At 37.5% G+C, this 20,255-nt stretch overlaps 1 protein-coding gene across 4 annotated transcripts in view; it reads left to right on the top strand.

Annotated features, from left to right (window-relative positions):
* Window positions 1-20,255, top strand: part of SLAIN1 (SLAIN motif family member 1) — a 78,865-nt gene that overhangs the window by 48,154 nt on the left and 10,456 nt on the right. For all 4 annotated transcript variants that reach the window (XM_062195293.1, XM_062195291.1, XM_062195292.1 and 1 more), the window contains one exon: window positions 7,494-7,649. In XM_062195293.1, the coding sequence (XP_062051277.1) occupies window positions 7,494-7,649 (156 nt within the window). The remainder of the gene's footprint in view (window positions 1-7,493; window positions 7,650-20,255) is intronic.

Raw genomic sequence — 20,255 nt, 5'->3', positions numbered from 1 at the left:
TGAGTTGCATCTCACCATTCATGTAGACTTGCACCTCCTGCTGCCTGTTCCTAGCACAGAGTGATGCTAAGTGAGGATTGGAGAAGATGCTGCTCTTGCACATCCAGTTTTAAGGGAAGTTTGGGATGGGTATTTCTGTGACTTCCTGTCATCTAGAATTAAGATCAAGGTAAGAGTAGGAACATAGTGATAGGAATTTGACTTGTCTTAATGTAAACATAGTGGATTGGATTATGTCAGTGTTTCATATTTTTTCCCATCTCCCTCTTCATGTTATCCTCCCCCACTCCCCAAAACAGAACTCCTTTACTTCCAAGAGCTATAGAGATCAATCATGTAGAATTCTAAGTCCATTATGTTTTTATCCTAATGATCAGCCAATTGCTTACTCACAAATCCCATCTCATACAAGCCACTAAAATATAATTTGTATCATACAGTTATAATTTTAAATCATATAGCACCATTTGTCAAATGGTGGTCAAAGCTGGGCCAAGAAATGATCCAAAAGGATATTTAAAAATATTTCAAGGCCAAATTCAAATTGTATTAGTTAGCAGTTACTACAGTTTTAGTTTTTGTCTTCCTCTGTGCTCTTATCATGATAATTGAGAGATGAATTGAAAATATTTGTTTCATACTCACAATTTTTTTCTTGTGTATGTGTTTCCAGGTTTAAAGCTTAAGAGTGGTAGCTAAAGAATGTCATGGTCACTAACATGCGAAGGCGCATTGTATTAGAAATATGCTGTATTCCACAGAGCAGGGTCCATTTGTGATAGGTTTAGTTTTCCTAAACATCGTGGCCTTTGTGCTCAAAGAATAATAGCATACAGAGGCAGTTCCTGAATATAATTTTATTTTATTAAAAGATGTGTCTGTTGGGGCTGGTGCTGGGGCATTGCAGGTAAAGCCGCCACCTGTAGTGCTGGCATCCCGTGTGGGCGCTGGTTCAAGTCCCAGCTGCTCCACTTCTGATCCAGCTCTCTGCTATGGCCTGGAAAAGCAGAACAGGATGGCCCAAGTCCTTGGGCCCCTGCACCCGTGTGGGAGACCCAGAGGAGGCTCCTGGCTTCAGATCAGTGCAGGTCCAGCCATTGCTGCCATCTGGGGGGTGAACCAGCGACGAAAGACCTCGCTCGCTCGTTCTCTCTGCTTCTCCTTCTCTCTCTGTGTAACTGTGACTTTCAAGTAAATAAATAATTTTTTTTAAAAGATGTGTCTGTTTACTGAGAGAGAGAGAGAATGTCTTCGATACGCTGGTTCACTTCCCAAATGAACACAACATATGGGGCTGGGTCAAGCTGCAGCCAGGAGCCTGGAACTCCATCCAGGTCCCCTATGTAGGTGGCAGGGGCCTTAAAACTCGGGCCATCTTCCGCTGCCTTCTCAGGTTCAGCAGAGAGCTGAACTGGAAGTGGAGCGGCTGGGAGTTGAACTGGAATTCCTATCGGACAGGTGGTGGCTTAACCCACTGTGCCACAGTGGCAGTCCCCTGGACATCACTTCTGATTAACTCACTCAGTGATGGAGAGCACAGGCTCTGGAGTCCAAAAGCCCCGAGTTCCAGTCATCTCCTGTCATTCAGCCTTTCACGTGGAAGTTTCTCAAGTCTCTAAGCTTTGGTTTATTTATCTGTAAAGTGTGAAGATAATACCTATTGCTTAGAACACAGGTATAATTTTACTCCGAACTATCTAGTCCACATTCTGCCAACCTAAGTACAAGGAACAAATGAAATACTGAATGTTACATTGCATGGGGTGGATGTACTGAATAAAAGTTGTTCCCCCATTCCATGTCGTTTTTCTGTTAAACTTAACATATGGTTCGAATACCCAAACTTTCATTTGTTGCCACAAAATGTCACTGGGACAAAGTTGTGAATAAGAATGGTAATGTTGAACTAATTTATCTAATATTTTTTCTAAATTGCCTAAATAATACAGATAGGAGAAAATAGTCGTTAATTCATTGATCTGTTTAAAATAATTGAAAGTAAGCTCAACATATGTTTATTGACTGCTTTCATTGTAGCTAACTTGGCTGTAAGCAAAAGAGATGGCTCATTACGGTTGTTGACATATTTCTGAGAGTCCTCAGATTAAGAGGAGCATGTTTGGAATACTTTGTCAGATATCAAAAATGACTAAATCTTGCAGAAATCTTCCTGTAGTTTCTAGGGTGTGGCTGGATTTGTCAGTAGCTAGATTTAGCTGTTGGCTGTTTTGTTCCTAAAGCTTCCCTTTATTATAGAGTGAGACTTGTTGCGCTTTTTATGAACCAACTCATGTAAAATCTTCAGTCTATTCCTCTAGTTTCATGTTGCATGTCAGTCCTTGAAAATTGATTTTTCTGACAACAAATAATTCATTACTTTTGATTCTATGAACTTTAAGGTATATGTGTTTATTAATACATTTTGAATTGTATGAAGTAAGTGTACTTCTTTTTTAGATGGTTTGGGACAATGAGATTACAGTTTAGCTCCCAGACGAATCTTGTCCTAAATATTTACATTTGCAAAACTATTTTTCAGAGCAGATTTCAGAATTAAAACTTTGAAGTTGACTTGGTGCTTAGAAAGATTGGTTTTAGAGACTGATGTAGGCACATTAACAGATTAGAGACGTAGCAACCCAGTATAATATATGAACCTTGACTGGATTGTGCTCGGACAGGAAATTTATGGAAGACATTCTTGAAACAGTTGAAAAAATTTTTATGGATTATGATACTCAATTTATATGTGAAGACGATATAATTCTACCAAACTTTCCTTATTTTTAGGAAATCCACATACTTTTAAAGTGTTAAGATTTCTGTATCCTTTATATTATTTAAAGAAAACAAATATGTACATGTAGATGAATTAAATTTGGCAACAGGAAATAACCGGTAGATCTATGTGAAAAGCATGCAGGTGTTCATGACACTGTTTGCAACGTTCTCTCTATCTCTTTCTCTCTCTCTCCCTCTCTCTCTCTCTCTATATATATATATATAAAACTGAGCTTTCTCTCCAATTGTTTACTATAAAAGTTTATATTATATTACATAATTATAATATATAATATAATTATATATTATATATAATATAACATAATTATAATATATAATTATAATAATACTATATGTAATATATAATATAATTATAATATAATTATATATTATATAATATATATAAACTTTTATAGTAAACAATTGGAGAGAAAGCTCAGTTTTAAAAATTAATAGCAGTTAATGTCTGTCTGCCTCCTTGCTGCTTGAAAATACATATAATGAAGGTAATTTATTCTCATACTCACTTAGGTTCACTTTTTCACACCAGTTTTTGTTAAGCTCAGGATCTAGATGTAAGCTGTAAGACTTTTTTTTTTTTTATAATTCTTCTATGCACCTTCCGCCAATACATGCATGCATAATATTTATTGAATGTATTAAATACCTGCTGCCTGAAAATAGGAACTTTGGTAGGAAATTGGGAACATGAAACATGATTATGAAGAATAGATCTCAAAGAGACACAGTATTCCCTTGTTACGTATAGTTTCGTTTTCCAGCATTTCAATTACACAGTCAACTATGGTCCAAAAATAGTAACTGAGAAAATTCCAGAAAAAAATTTCATAAATCTTAAATAGGTTTAATGATAGGATATTGTTATAGTTCCACTTTATTGTTGTTACTCTCCTATCATGCCTATTTGTAAATTAAACTTTGTTGTATGTATATAAAATATAGCATACGAAGGGACTTCAGTTTATGGAGAAATGAAATTAAAAGATAAAAATATAAACTTTATTTCTCAACATAATCTCTGTTAAGTTCAAGATACTTTTGTCAGTGATAATACCATCATTTACTCCATCTCTAAAGAACTATGTCTTGGGAAATTTAGCCATGTAAGTGTAGTCTTTGTTATATTATTAATTGAAAAAAATGAGAGCCCTTTACTTTTTTTTTTTTTTTAAGATTAGGTAATAAGTCAGAGTCAAATCAGGACTATAAATTTAGGAGATGATTTCTTAATGATTTTTCATTAAAACTCTCTTGTTTGAGAGAAAGGAGCAGGGGCATTGTTGTGGACCCTTTTTTGGTAAAACTTTCCTGGGCATTGTTCTGCTAAAGCATTGACTAATTTCTTAAAACATGCTCCTAATAAGTTGTTAATCTCAAAGCTAACAAGCAGAAAGCCGTGAGAATTCCAAAACACTTCTGCCACGACTTGTGCTCCTGATCCGTGGGGTTTGCTTTTGCTTTGATCAGACCACTTCCACCTCTTGCTGTCCTTTGCTTTGATTCTGTTTTGACTTCAGGATTGTACTGGCCATGCTCAATTTCTGCTGCTATTATAATTTTTGGAAGAAATATTTCCTGATATTGATTCCATGTGTTGATAACTTACATTGAAGGCTTTGCTCTCGTCTGCAGCTGATCTGGGCACAACAGTTTTGGCCTCCATGGAACAAAAAATTTGCTCTGTTTTGGTTTTCTAGTGAAAATAGTGTTAGCTGAAACAATTGCAATGCTTGTGGTGTTGGTTATTGTTTCTGCTATTACCAGTCCTTTTCAATTAGGCCAGATGCAAGTTTAATTTATTCTCAAATTGATGGAAATGATCTGTGGGTCTCACCTTCAGTGTTGTCTTATCTTTTCTTAGGCTGAGTTATCCAATTGTAAATTGCTGATTTCTTTGGGGCATTGTTTTTACTGATCTAGCATGAGTGATTCTCCATGCTTCTACCCAAGCTTCACCATAGATTTGATGTTTAATCTTGCTCAATTTTAGCAGGAATTTTGTTGCTCTGATCTTTTAAACCATCTTACCCGTCTTTGAGCCTCAAACTAGATCCTTTTCAGACATGTTCTAATAAGTCAGTGTGAGTTAATTTTGGTACAAGCAGTTCTGAAATTCATGCGTGCATCTCATACTAAGCATTTTCTGTGAGCTTCTTGAAGACTCCCTCATATCCATGTATAGAGTTTGGCTCTAGCTCTGGTTTCATTTGTCCACTGGTCATCTTGAAACATCCCTGGTAGATAAGAGGGGACAACCATTGTAATGAGGAAAATAGTCAAGAAATCTATCTAATAGTAACAGTATTTGAGTGTTACTATTCTGGGAATATGCAGAAAGTATGGAAATGTGAATTGTAGATACCTCAGCCAGAATTTATATAGAAAGAATCACCACAATAGAAGTTTTAACATGAGTAGGAGTTAGCATAGTGGAAAGAGTACTCTTTTCTGGTCTTCTATCATAGCTCTCTACAAATTCTTATACTTGTTATGTAAGTACATGTATTATACTTGTCTAATTTTTGTCTTCCCTGGACCACTGCAAAGGGGTGAAAATTGCTGGATAGGATGGCAACTAATGGGACTAAGTATCATAGAACAAGGACAGTAGGTGGTGGGGAGAAGGAGGATTTGGCTTTGCTCTTGAATGCATTCTGAATTAGTATTCCAGTATATAATTTCTTTTCTAATTTTGCTTGAAAGAAAATGACCACGTCTTGAATGTCCTCATTTGTTATTTCAGTGTCTTGGGGTATATATACTAAAGATAAAAATATTTTATAGACTTGGAGAAGCAGAAGAAAATATTAGGTATTACAGTGATTTGTGATCCTCCAGAGTCCAACATTATCTTTCAGAATGTTCTTTAATCTTCATTTCTTTCATTTGAGAAATGCTAAATTTAAAGTTTAAAGTTTAGATTGTCTCCTTAGGATCAGTAATGGAAAGAGAAGATTGAGAAACACAGTCTAGACTCTAAGTACAGTATTCCTGGGACTATACCTGTGTTATATGTTATAGCATCTCTAACATTTAGAGTGTGTGTGTGTGTATGTTTGTGTGTACACATTCACCGCAGCAGGTATGTACCATGTAGTGTCTCCAACATCTTAGTTAGTACATACACAGTAAGTAGTACTTCCTTTGTTCTTTCATTCCTTCTACAGATTGGGAAAGAGTGTCCAAGTGGAAGGACCGTCATGCTCATGGGTACAAGAAGATACTCCCTATTATCGTGGCAGCAGTGGAGGGGTAGCAGGGGATAAGGCTAGAGCCATAGCCTTACCTTGAGGGCCTTAGCCAGGTCATGCTCAGGAGTTTGGGCTTTCAGATGAAGGTGAGGGAGGGAAATAGGAGTTGGAGGGATGTAAGCAAGGGGATGAGTTTGTACTCCAGGAAAAGTGGAACAGACTGTATGCATGATGGATTGAAGGAACAAGACAGGTGTATAGAGACCAGTTAAGAGGATCTTGAGAATATGGGTGATAAATGATGAGGTCTGAAGGAGGTGGTAATGGAAATTCATTACATATTTATAAGGCAGAATAGTCTAGTATGAAAAGGAAAGGTAACTCTTAGGAGACTTCCCAGACTTGCTGAACAGCTGGGTAAATAATACAGGAGTGGCAGAGCATGAAGGGGCAAAAGAAATGAATCCAGTTTTATACTTGAACAAGTTTTGGCTTAATATTCATATATGGCCTTTGTTCTTTGAGCTTGAGTGACCTGATGTAGGTACTTTAATTTAGGGTAGGAGTATGTTAATAAAGGCAGGATTATCTTGTCTAGTTGTAGTCTTGCAGCTGATTGCCAATCTTGACATTGAGATCTGTGTATGACTCTCTGCTGCCCCTTGGTGGCAGAAGACATACTTAGCCAGGAGAAAGAAATTACAGCATTCCTTTTGTCTCTCTGTCTCCAAGTATCTGGTAACATATTAATTTCCCAGGAGTTAATGTGGTCTCCTTGATGTGTGATAAGTGGATATCTTAGGCCAACTCAAGTTGGAATTCTATTTGTTCCATTTTCATAGGCTAGTATAAGAATCGGTAAGTATTGGTTTTGATTCTTTTAGGATTTTTTTTAAATAAGTATGCAACTTAGTTTCTAGAGTCTGAAAGGATTAAGTGGCGGTAAGATTTCTTTCAAACTTTTAAAAATAAGAACAAATATGAGCTAGTTGTCGCTAGTCTCTATGTAGGACATTTCTTTAACAATAGTCTGTTGGATAGAACTGTTCTTGTTGGGGAATGGTTCTCATGTAGGAGGGTAACTGTTAGCTTATTCATAACTCACATTAGAAGTTTCATTTTTTATTGAACAAAATGTAGTTTTTGATTTCTAAAAGGTAATGTTTTATTTGGCATAGTATTTTTTAAAAGATTTATTTATTTGGAAGGGATACAGAGAGAAAATTTCTATCTGCGGATTCACTCCCTAGATAGCCACAATGGCCAGGCTAAAGCCAGGAGCTTTATCCAGGTCTCCCACATGGGAGGTAGGAGCCCAAGTACTTGGGCCATCTTCTCTGCTTTTCCCAGGCTATTAGTATGAAACTGGATCAGAATTGGAGCATCTGGGACATGAACTGGTGCCCGCATGGGCTGCCAGTGTCAGGCAGCACCTTTACCTGCTGCACCACCTCGGCAGCCTGGCAGTTTTTAACTTAGTGAAATTCTTTCCTCTTCCAGATAAACTCCGGAGAAGTATGCCTAATCTAGCCCGGATGCCAAGTACAACGGCTGTCAGTAGCAATGTGAGTTCTCCAGTCACTGTGCGAAACAGTCAAAGTTTTGACTCAAGCCTACACGGAGCTGGAAACGGACTTTCAAGAATACAGTCTTGTAGTAAGTATATAGAGATTTCTCATTTTTAGATCACTTTGAATTAGTTGTCATACCATCAGGAAGACCATGTACTACCCCCTTTATTTAGAAGCACACTAAAGCACACTTGTTTCCTTTCTTTGTAACCTGTTTCTCTGTGTTTCACCATTTACCGTTGAGCAAGATGAGGGTGCTGGAAAAAGTCCATGGAATGTGGAATTAAAAGATTAATTTATTTTGCTACAAAACATGTTTGAAGAACGGATGGTTGGCTCAGTGGTTAAAACACTGTTCGATATGTCTCATATCTGAGTACCTGGCTCAAGTTCTGGCCTTGCTGCTGATTCCAGCTTCCTCCTCATGTGTACCCTGGGAAGTAGCAGATGACTCAGATACCTGGGTCCCTATCTCCCATTTGGGAGACCCATATTGAATTCTAGGCTCATGGCTTTGGCTTGACCGTCAACCAGGGGAAGAAAGATCTCTGTATCTCTGCCTTTTAATTAAAGTGAAGGTAAATAAAAATCCAAAAGAAATTGAAATCCATGAATACAATGAAAAAACTATGCATGGATTTAAAAAAATTATTGCACCAAAATAAACTTCCCTTTTCATTCCATTTCTCCACAAACTTGAAGTACTCTTGTATCTTCACCAGAGCCTATACTTCCAATGAATGGTAGTAGAAAATTACATAGAGTTCTTTATATTGAAGGATATCAATAGAAGTACTGCATGGCAGTTAGTTTTCCACTGGTCTTACAAAGACAACCTTTTTCCTTGGCAGATCCTCCTGTTTTTGGTATCCACCTGATGCCTTTACTCTGAAGAAACACATCATTTTGCTCTTGTTTTTCACAAGTCCATTTTTTATTCCTTCCAAATGAAGTTATAGTTTAGTGTGCCTAAAGTAATTCTTCATCGGCTTCATTTTGGCTTACCGCACCATCTGTTTACTCATTTTATCCCACAACAAACCAGGCAATGCTTGTGTGTTTTCATGGCAGTTCCAGACTTGCTTCCCGTTCTTCTTGTGCTGTCTGTCTGGGTTGTTGGGGTGCTTAAGTCCTAGACTCTCCCCAGTGGGGAAGATACAAGATCATAGTCCTGGGACTCATAAGCCAAACTTGAGAGGTGTGACATGTGTTCAGAGGGCACTGGCCAACAGTCATCTCCCAGATTCCTAAGTCTGCATCCAAACTAGTATGCAGTTCTTTGTGCCACCAAAAAGAAAAAGTTTCAAAGGTCCTTCCCCAGCATGTGATGGTTTTTCATTTTTTTGTATACATTGGTTCCTAATCACAAAATGACCACATTGTCTCTGTTCAAGAAATTCTTTAATATCCATTATCTTATTTAGTTCTATCAACAGTGCTGAGGTACTTTCTATTCCCATTTTGCAGATGAGGAAACAGTTTTATGTAAGATAAGTAACGGTTTGGACAAGTCCATGCAGGTGAAAGATTCAAACACAAGTCTGGTTGTTCCCAGACATGTGCTTCCAACAGCTGTGTATTCTGCTGCACCTGCTGTTCTCGTTTCCCTTTCATGTAGCTGACGCCTTTTTCTTCACAGTGTAGCCCAAATATCACACCCTTTAAAAATTCTTCATTGCTTCAATAATGACTACAACACCCTGACCCAAATACATCCAAAAGATTTCCAATTACTGTATGTAAAAGTCATAAAATAAAAAAGATCAATTGTATGTTAAAGCTAATACTAAAAATCACCAAGAAGAGTGTTAATGTGTAATAGATGTGTAACATAAGAAAGTCTGATTTTTGACTTATTTCAAGTCTTAGGATTCTGTTCTCATTAACATATTCCTGGGAATTGTCAGCTACTCTCTATGTATTCTGAGTTTATATCATGAAGAATCCTAGTTCTGAGCCATTTTACTTCCTGAAAAAACAAAGCTATGGTGGAGAAAATTGGAAAGGCAGCATGATGTAGAAGGAAAAATACAGTTTTATTCAAAGACCTAAATTTAGGTCTCTTCTTAATCTCTTTCTGGTTCTTAATTTCTTATTTATAAAATTGGGATGATGCCTATTAGTTAAAAAACATTCTATTATCTGTTTCTTGTAAAAATCAAAGGCAGTCACTTATCTTTATGTAAGATAGATAATAGAGCTCTATTCCTGCATAACTCTTTGGTGTTTTCTTATCAAAGGAAATTGACTGGAATTTCATTGAGTCTATAGAGCATTTTTGTGACTCTTAACAATATTAAGATTTCTAATACAATCATATGAAATAGTCTTTCATTGAAGGTTTCTTTAATGTCTCAACAATATTTGGCAGCTTTCTTTATAGAGGTTTTATATTTCTAAGTTAAATTTATTCCTGGATATGTTTTATGTTTTTATAAATAGCATTTTTTTCACATTTTAGTTTCTACTACTTTACTGGTATTTAGAGTACAATTGGGTTTTATATTTTGATAATATACCCAGCAACTTTGCTAAAGACATTTATCTTAATAGTTATGGAATTTTATATATATCCAACGTAATGAGTGCATGTGATCACCAAAACATGTTCAAGAGTGCTCATAACTCCAATACCAGAAATAACCCAGCAAGGCATCATAAAAATAGTGATGTTTGTACAATGGAATACTACACAGAAATACAGCAGCATGGATGAATCTCCTGACAAAATGTTGACTGAGAGAAGATAAATGAAAATGAGGACATACTATATAATTCAACTTCAATGAAGTTCAAAATGGAAATAACCAGTCTGTGGTGATAAAGTGAGAATAACAGTTAACATTGGAAAGTATTGCCTGGGAGGGGAGATGAGAAATCCTTGAGGTGCTCTGGTGTATTTTACATCTTGGTGGGGAGTGGCTCCATGAATTTGTTCACTTTGAAAGTTGATAGAAATGCAGACTTAAGATTTATCTTAAAAAGAAGTTGAGCCAAATTCATATAAACTTCTTAAAAATTAAGACTTTTTTTTTTTATCACTTTGAGATTTACAGAATAATTGAGTAGAATACACATGGAAGTCTCGAAGTCTCACTATTACTACTCACCCAGTTTCCCCTATTAATATATTGCATTAGTGTAATAGACTTGATACAGTTGATGAGTTAACACATTAAGATTTACATGGTTAAAAGCTAATAACTTAAGGAATTGTAGAACTTGTCAACCAAGAGAAATTTACTATGTCCAAAGCTAAATGGGAACAGACCAATGGCAGAATCTTACATAGACTTTTTGTTTAAAAATTTTGACTACACTTTTGAGAGATCTTCAAAAGGTACATAGAAACTGTGTATTATGAAAACACTTTGCATGGATTTCAGACTTTTTTTCCATCAAAATAATAAACTCCTATTAACTTATAATATGTCTGAACAGGGTCTAGTTTGAGGAACTAAGAAGGATAAGACATCAGTTTGAAAACAGCCTTTGTGAGAGCAACATGAATGCTGCTAAAAGTAAAGGAAGAACAAACATCAACTTTATGGTGAAGCTTGGGTGGAAGAATGAAACCACTGATGCTTTAGGAAATGTTGAGGACAAGGCCCAGAGCAGCAGTTTACAAATCACTTTGAAGAAGGGATGGCATGGCAGATGGCTCAACACAGGTGCCCAGCATCCTCTCCTCTTCCACAGAGATGAAGCAAAGCAACAAATAAGTAGCTTCGTTTCAAGGTGAGTGCTTGAAGAAGAGCACCTGAACTCAGTAAGAGACCAGCATGACAGAGTAGGACCCAGAGAACTGAGATGGCAGCATGGACAGCGGAACAAAGCCAACCGACGACTAAGACCCTGGCCCAGTGGCTGGGAATTCCCTATTGCAGGGACAAGGGTAAATGGCAGAGCCTCAGTGGAGCACATCAGTATGAACACCTTGTGTGGGCCCTCCTAGCCAAGGGAGGAAGCCATGATCACCAAGTGTAGAAGCCCAGTAGGAAGAGCTGTGTGGGGATCTCACACTTTCATTCAGAGAAGGAATGCTCACTGTCTTCTAGTGTGTACCAGCCTAAGAGAGGAGTCACTACCCTGGGAGAAAGATGCCCCTGAATATCCCTATCCTTGACATTCTACCACACTAGTGGGGAAAAAAAAAAAAAAAAAAGACTGCAGTTTCATGAATCCAGATGGAGCCAGCAGAGCAGTGGTGAGCCTTGCACACTAGCCCATACAGTGCTCTGCACTACAGGATATGGGATGCAGAACAGCAGGGGTCCTGCCCTTAGGACCCTAAAAGTAGGGGTGCCTGCCCTCTCAGACATGGGGCCCCTATACCCCTCATTACTTTTTGATCTGTACCATTGGGAACTTTGCTCATCGGTATTCCATGTCAGGGTTCCTGTGACCCTAGCCTGATCTGCGTACTGCTGCTCAGAACTGCATTTTACCTCCTGTCCTGCTTCCAGCACCACCGCCACTCTTCTGGCTTTGTTCTTCACATGGGCAGTAGCTCAGGATATGCACGCCCTTAGGCTAGTGTGCCCTACCTAAGGTGTCAGCATAACTCCCATAGCTCTAACCCTTAAGCCAGTAGAGTAGGCACCAGCAGTGCCTGTCTGAATGCTAGCACTCCTGAGCCTCTGGCTTCTCCCTTGGGCAGTAGCGAAGGGGCCTGTGAACCCAGCCAACTCCCAGTGCCAGTTCTGCTCTGCCAGCTCTAGCTCCTGAGCTGGTATCTGCATGCCTGGCCTACTTGCGGTGCCACCAGGTCCTGCTCCCAGCACCAGGGCAACACCTACGATGCCACTCTGTCCCTCAGCAGGTAGGTGGGGGACCTTATGTCAGGGATCCAAGCAAATCTGCTGGGCTGTAGAAGAGCCCCAAATCCCTAGATTCCTACCTACCTCTACCATTGAATACAGTGAAGGAAGGTATAGGGAGACCACACTGTGGCATGCAACTGGAACTAGATCCAAAACAGCCTTGCAAATTAACACCCAAAGGCAGACGTTCAGGGACAGGCATTTGGTTCATGAGACCAACCTTTTAAAAGCAATAGAAACAATAAATCTGCCAAATGCACAAACATCAATGTAGGCTGTTGAGAAATATGAAAAAAGTAAGGCAATATAACTCCCTTAAAGGAACACAACAACATTTTAATATCAGACTACAAAGACTGATGAAATGCCTAAGAAACCAAATGAGTGATTATAATCAGAGATACATGACAATACAAACAGATGAATGCGATTTTGAAATTAATGCATAATATGAATAAGAAATTCAGCAAAGAGATCTTAAACAAATTTTAGACATGAAGAACTCATTAGGTCAAATGAAAAGTTGAATTCAAAATCTTAAGAGGAAAAGCCTAGAGGCTTAGAAAAACCTATTCAGTGAAATAATAGTTGAAAATTTCCCCAATCTGCAGAAGGGAGTGGACCTCTAAGTTTAGAGGGCCCCATAGACTGCCCAGTAAGCATGATAGGAGAAGAATCTCACATGGACTGTTCAAATTCCCAAAAGTAAGACACAGAATTCTGAAATTTGCAAGAGGAAATTTTTCTTTGAAGAAAAACTCTGCTGGGGCTGGCTTTGTGACCTAACAAGTAAAGCCACTGCCTCCCATGCCAACATCCCCATTGGGTGCCTGTTCATGTCCTGGCTGCCATACTTCTGAGCCAGCTCCCTGCTAACGTGCCTGGAAAAACTGCAAAAGATGGCCCAAGTGCTTGTGCCACTGTACCATGTGGGAGATCAGATGAAGCTCCTGCCTTCAGCCTGGCCCAGCCCCGGCCATTACAGCCATCTGGGGAGTGAACTAGCAGATGGAATATCTCTCTCCCTCCTTCCCTTTATGTAACCGACTTTCAAATAAGTCTTAAACAACAAAAACCCTCCATTAGTGTTAATTTTTGAACAGAAACATTACAGGCCAAGAGGGGATGGGATGATACACTCTTGGTTCTGGAAAAAAAAAAAAAAAAAAAACCTGACTCAGAGTACATTATTCAGCACAGCTATCTTTCCTAAATGAAGAAATACTTTCTAAGGTGAGCAGAAACTAGAAGAACTTATAGCCACAAAGACTAGCCTTAAAAGATGCTTAAGGGTGTTCTACATACAGAAATAAATGGAACTTTCAACATGAAAATATTTACAAGTTTGAAACCTGTTAGAAAGGTAACAAAAGGTGTTCTAGATAAACAAGAAAAATTGAAAAGACAGTGCTGAGCCATTACTTATCAATAACTTTGAAAGTAAATAGACTAAATTCATCAACTATGAAAGTGTCTGGATTAAAAAAAAAGACCCAATGGTGTACTGCGTACAAGAAGGTGACTTCACAAGCAAGGACACGCACAGACTCGGTCAAAGGATGGAAAATAATATTCCATTCAGGGGAAACAAAGCGGGGGTTGCTATACTTGTATGAAATAGACTTTAAGGCAAAACTTGGAAAAAGAGAAAGAAAGTTGCTATATCATGTTCAGGGTATCAGTTCAACAATTTTATAAAGCAAAGTTTTAACTCCAAAATGGTAACAGTGGGGAGCCTTCACTCCACCTTCATCAACAAAGATGCAGAGTAAAAAAAAAATCAAACATCAGAGTTAACCTACACTAGACAAAATGGACCTGGCTTTTCCAGAAGGTTCCATCCAATATCATACACATTCTCTTCATCTACACACGGAACATTTTTCAGGACAGAGTACACACTAGGTCACAAGTCTCAGCAAATAAAAGCTAAAATTATATCTTTCACAATGGCGTAATAAAATAGGAAATTAATAGTGAAAAACTAGAAATTATGCAAATATATGGAGACTGGACTACATGCTCCTGAATGAACTGGTCATTGAAGAAATTAAAAGTTTTAAAATTTCTTAAGACAAAGCCGGCGCCGCGGCTCACTAGGCTAATCCTCCGCCTTGCGGCGCCGGCACACTGGGTTCTAGTCCCGGTCGGGGCACCGATCCTGTCCCGGTTGCCTCTCTTCCAGGCCAGCTCTCTGCTGTGGCCAGGGAGTGCAGTGGAGGATGGCCCAAGTCCTTGGGCCCTGCACCCCATGGGAGACCAGGAAAAGTACCTGGCTCCTGCCATCGGATCAGCGCAGTGCGCCGGCCACAGCGCGCCTACTGCGGCGGCCATTGGAGGGTGAACCAACGGCAAAGGAAGACCTTTGTCTCTCTCTCACTGTCCACTCTGCCTGTCAAAAATAAATAAATAAAATAAAATTTCTTAAGACAAATGGAAACACAACAAATCAAAACTTAGGAGATGGAGCAAAAGTTCTAAGTGGAAGTTTATAGCAATAAATGCCTACATTAAAAAAAAAAAAAAAAAACCAACAGTATACTTTAAGCTCTTAAGACCAAAACTCAAAATGGGAGTGGGGGGAGGAGAAATAATATCAATGCAGAATCAAATAAATTAGAAACTAATGAGTTAGAATTTTGAAAAAAATCAAGTGTTAGCTAGACCAACTAAGAAAAAGCAAATTACAGATGAAAAGGGGGATATTACAATGGAACCATGGATGGATATACAAAACATCAAGGATTTATGAATTATATACCAAGAAGTTGAAAAATATAGAAGATAATTCTCTGCTACATATAGCTTACCAAAATTGAACTAAATGTGTAGAAACCTAAGCTAAGAATTTTATTAAATCTATAATAAAAATCTAACAAAAGCCCACAGCCACCTCAGTTTACCACTGTATTTAACCTATATTTACAGAAGAATGAATTCCAGTTCTTATACTATTCCAAAAAATTGAAAGAATTAGAACGCTTTAAAACTCATTCATTGAAACCAGCGTTTTGTTGCTTCCCTAACCTTTGATGAACATAGTTAAAAAAATTCATAGCAGAATACTAGCAAATCAAATTCAACACATTGTTCACCCTGGCCAAGCAATATTTTTCCTGGAGATGCAGGAATGGTGGTTCAGCATATACAAATCAGTAAACAGAATACATGAATAGAATGAAGAATAAAAACATTTCATTAGATGCAGAAAAATTATTAGATAAGACAGTATTGATTTATGATAAAAACCTTGAACAAATTATGTGTAGAAGTAATACCCCTTAATGTAATAAAGTCTGTATATGATAGATCCACAACCAACATCTTATTGAATGGGAAAAAGCTGAAAACATTTCCTTTAAGATGTAGAACCAGACAAGGGTGCCCATTCTGATTGCTCTTATTCCTTATGATGCTAAAGTTTTAGAGCCATTAGACCAGAGATAGAAATAAAAGGAATATGAATTGGAAATAAAATTTTTCCTTTTTTAGATAACAGTGTATTATATATACATATAGAAATTGAAAGATTCTGCCAAAAGATTATTAGGATGGATGTATAATTGAGTAAAGTTACAGGATATAAAATCATGCAAAAATCAGCATTTTTATATAGCAATAATGAACTTGCTGAAAAGCATTTGGAAGAGGAGTCCTATTCATGATAGCTACAAATGCTACCATGGAATATGAGTATGAAAGAAGTGTACCGTGAAAATTACCAAACAATAGTGAAAAATTGAATACAAACAATGGAAAGGCTTTCCAGTTTCATATATTGGTATAATAAAATATCCATACTACCCAACATAATCTACAGGTTCAATGTGCTTTCTCTCAATGTCATTCTCTACAGAAGTAGGAAAAAGTCTTAAATTTATGGATGCATAAAAGAATAGCTATAATGATCTTTGGCAAAATGAACAAAATTGGAAGCATCACTGTTTCTGAGTTGAAGAATTACTACAGTGCAATTTTAACCCAATCAGCAATAGAATGTCATACAAACAAAACAGACCAGTGGAACCAAGTATCTCAGAAATGAATCCTTTCATCAGAACCAAAAGGTATTGACAAAACTGGATATCCATGGTCAGAAGACTGAATCAAGACCTCCTCACTAACTTCCCCCTACTTCCCACTAAAAAGTCACATCCACATGGATCGAAGTTTTAGCCATAATACCTGAAACCATGCAATGGAAGAAAATAGGAGAAATGCTTAAGCACATTGGCATAGACAATGCCTTTTTGGATAAGAATCCAGACAACAAGTACAAAATAGGATTGCATCAAACTGAGATGCTTCTGCACAGCAAAGGAAACAGCAAGAGTGAAGAGACAGCCAAAAAAAAAAAATGACAGAAAATATTAGCAAACTATTCATCTGATAAAGGATTAATGTCCAGAATATATAAGGAATTAAACAGTCCAGTTAAGAAGTAGAATAGGATCTGAATAGACATTTTTCAAAAGAAAAATTGCCAATCAATGAGTGAATAAAAAATACTCAGCATTCCTATCCATGAGGGGAATGTCTGTCAAAACCATAGTGAAGTATCATCTCATTCCCATTAGAGTGACCAAGTTTAGAAAATGCCAGAAATAAGAAATACTTGCAAGGGCATGGACAAAAGAATACCATGATGTCCTATTGGGAAGGCAAATTCGTACAGCTGTTATAGAGAACAGTATGAACATTGCTCAAAAAAACCAAACAAACAAACAAAAAAAAAAACAGCGCTACCTTGTGACCCAACTATTCCATTTCTGGATATTTATCCAAAAGATCTGTAATTGGCTTATGAAAAAGTAGCTGCAATCCCATGTTTATTGCAGCATTATTCCCAGTAGTTAAACCACTATTAAGTCAACCTTGATGTCTGTGGATGGATGGATAAAGAAAATGTGGTACATACAGAATATTTTTGAGCCATAAAAATGGAATCTTGACATTTGGAACAGAATGGATTGAACTGGAGATTGTAATTTTAAGTGAAGAAATATGTCAGACACAGAGAAATACTGCGTGCTGTCTCACTTGTGGGTGTTGGAACATACAAATCTGTGTATACATGTATGTTTTCCATTTAAAGAATAGTAATTCCTAGAGGCTGAGGAGGGTGAGGTAGCTTGAATAATGAGTACCAAAATAGCCTGATGAAAGTAGGTTCTGCTGTTCTGCAGAAGAGTGGGTTCATGATGATAAATTCTGTATAAAGTAGAAGAGAGAAGAATTAGCTCCAAATATAAAGAAAAGGAAATGAAATGGAAATCCTAATTGCTTGGTGTGATGGGTTTGTGCTTTGTATATATGTTGAGATATTGTACTGTACGTTGCAAAATACACGTATTACATGTTAGTCTGTAATGACTGAGGGGAAGTCATTAGGTATCTGCTTTATCATCCTGATTTGGCTCCTTCTGCCTTCTTTTGTTTTTCTTAAAAATCTTTAAAGTGCACCTGTATTTCTTCAGTTAATGTCAAAATGATTGCATTGACATAGTTAAATTTCCAGGATCCTTGGTTATTTAGGGATAGATTTCATGTTGGGAAATTTTTTAAAAAAATTTTAAGGTGAACAAGCTTTATGTACATCATATATGCAGACTTAGGTGCCTATTAATACTTCCCACCCTTACCCTTTCTCCCGCCCATACTGCCACCCTCCATCTTCCTTACTTTCCAATTCCTTCCTTTAATTTTTACAATGATCTATTCTCAGTCTATTTTATACTCATAAGATTATAGAATGTTCCTTCTATACCCAGTTTGCTTGGAGTTTTCATCATGAAAAGGTGATGTATTTTGTCAATTGCTTCTCTGCATCTATTAAGATAATCATATGGTTTTTGTCCTTCAGTTTGTTAATGTGATGTATCACATTGATTGATTTGTGCATGTTGAACCATCCCTGTATCCCAGAGATAAACTCCAGTTGGTCTGGGTGAATGATCTTTCTGATATCTTGTTGGTTCGATTGGCTGGATTTTTCTCGAGAATTTTTGCTTCTATGTTCATCAGAGAAATTGGTCTGTAGTTCTCTTTCTCAGTTGTATCTTTTTTCAGGTTTGGGAATTAACATGATTCTGGCTTCATAGAAAGAATTTGAGAGATTCCCTCCCTTTCAATTATCTTGAGTAGCTTGAGAAGAATTGGGGTTAATTCTTTAAATGTCTGGTAGAATTCAGCAGTGAAGCCATCCGATTCTGGGCTTTTCTTTGTTGGGAGGGTTTTTACTACTGATTGTTTCCGTCTTGGTTATGGGACTGTTTAGATTTTCTCTATCTTCATGGCTCAGTTTAGGTAGGTTGTCTGTGTCCAGGAATCTATCCATCTCTGCTAGGTTTCCTGGTTTTTTGGCATATAGCTCTTTGTAGTAATTTCTGATGATTCTTTGTATTTCTGTGGTGTGTTACATTACATTTTTCATCTCTAATTTTCTTAATTTGTGTCTTCTCTCTCCTTTTTTTTTTTTTTTTGGTTAGTTGGGTCAGTGGTGTGTCTATTTCCTTTATTTTTTCAAAGAACCAGCTTTTCATTTTTCTGATCTTTTTTTTGTTTCAATTTTGTTGATTTCTTTAATTTTAATTATTTCTTTTCTCCTACTAGTTTTGGGTTTGGTTTGTTTTTCTAGGTCCTTCAGATGAATTGTTAGCTCATTTATTTGGTGCCTTTCTAAATTTTTAATGTATACCCCAATTGCTATAAACTTTCCTCTTAACTCTGCTTTTGCTGTACCCTATAGGTTTTGTTATGTTATGTTGTCATCTTCATTTATTTCCAGAAATTTTTTGGTATCTCTTTTAATTTCTTCTATGACCCACTGTACATTCAGGAGCACGTTGTTCAATCTCCATGTGTTTGTATTTGTTCTTGAGACTCCTAAGTTGTTTCTTTTCAACTTCATTGCATCGTGGTTTGAGAATGTGCATGGTATGATTTCAATATTTTGGAATTTTCCAACACTTGCTTCTGAGTAATCTGATGATTAGTTTTTTGAATTCCATTTCTGGCATTTCCTCCATCTCTTCATCTTCATATTCCAATGTTGAAATGTAGTGTTCCTTTGAGGGGCTCATGGTGTCTTCTTTATTTTTGATTTTTGCCTTTGTTTTTTGGAATTTATAGATTTCTTTTCTCTCTGGTTATATGTGTGGTTGCAGGGCAAATAGCAGTCTCCATTATGCAGCTTTTTTCCCTCACGTCATGTTGCCAGGCTACCAGTGTAGGAACTGGGGTGGTTTCCCCCTGCCTGTGTCCAGCAATGGTGTCAGCTGTCCTCCTGCTGTTCAGTTTCCACTACAGTGGTGATGGAGGTGGAGGGACAGATGTACCTCTGCCTTTTTTTTTGGTCTCTGTTTTTCACCCTGCCTGTGGGAGATCTGCAAGGAACTCCAGTAGCAGTTCACTAAGCTTTCCCTCCTGATGTATCAGCAGCACCCTGGGCCTGTGGAGTCCCCTTTCATCTGGCTTGCCAGGTTAGGCATCATCCTCCCTTAATCCAGATCAGCAGATCTTCTGTTTTGTTTTTTTTTTCTCTCTCAGCAGGGGTCCAGACCACTTCTACTACTCTGGGGGTTGTCTCCCACCATTGCTGTCCTGCATTTTTATCCCGAGAATGTACTTGCTCTCCTTTTTTTTATGCTAATTTTTCCTGTGTAAGACAAACCATCCTGTCACTATTCTACCATTTTGTAACACTCAAATAGTCTCTTGATGGAGTCTTTTGGATCCCCTATATATACAATCATGTCATCTGCAATAGGGATAATTTGACTTCCTTCTATCCAGTTTGCATCCCTTTTATTTCTTTTTCTTGCCTAATGACTCAGGCTAAAAGTTCTAGGACTATATTAAATAGCAGT

This window comes from Lepus europaeus, chromosome 6, assembly GCF_033115175.1.
Source record: "Lepus europaeus isolate LE1 chromosome 6, mLepTim1.pri, whole genome shotgun sequence".
NCBI lineage: Eukaryota > Metazoa > Chordata > Mammalia > Lagomorpha > Leporidae > Lepus > Lepus europaeus.
This window is presented reverse-complemented; position numbering and strand designations above follow the sequence as displayed.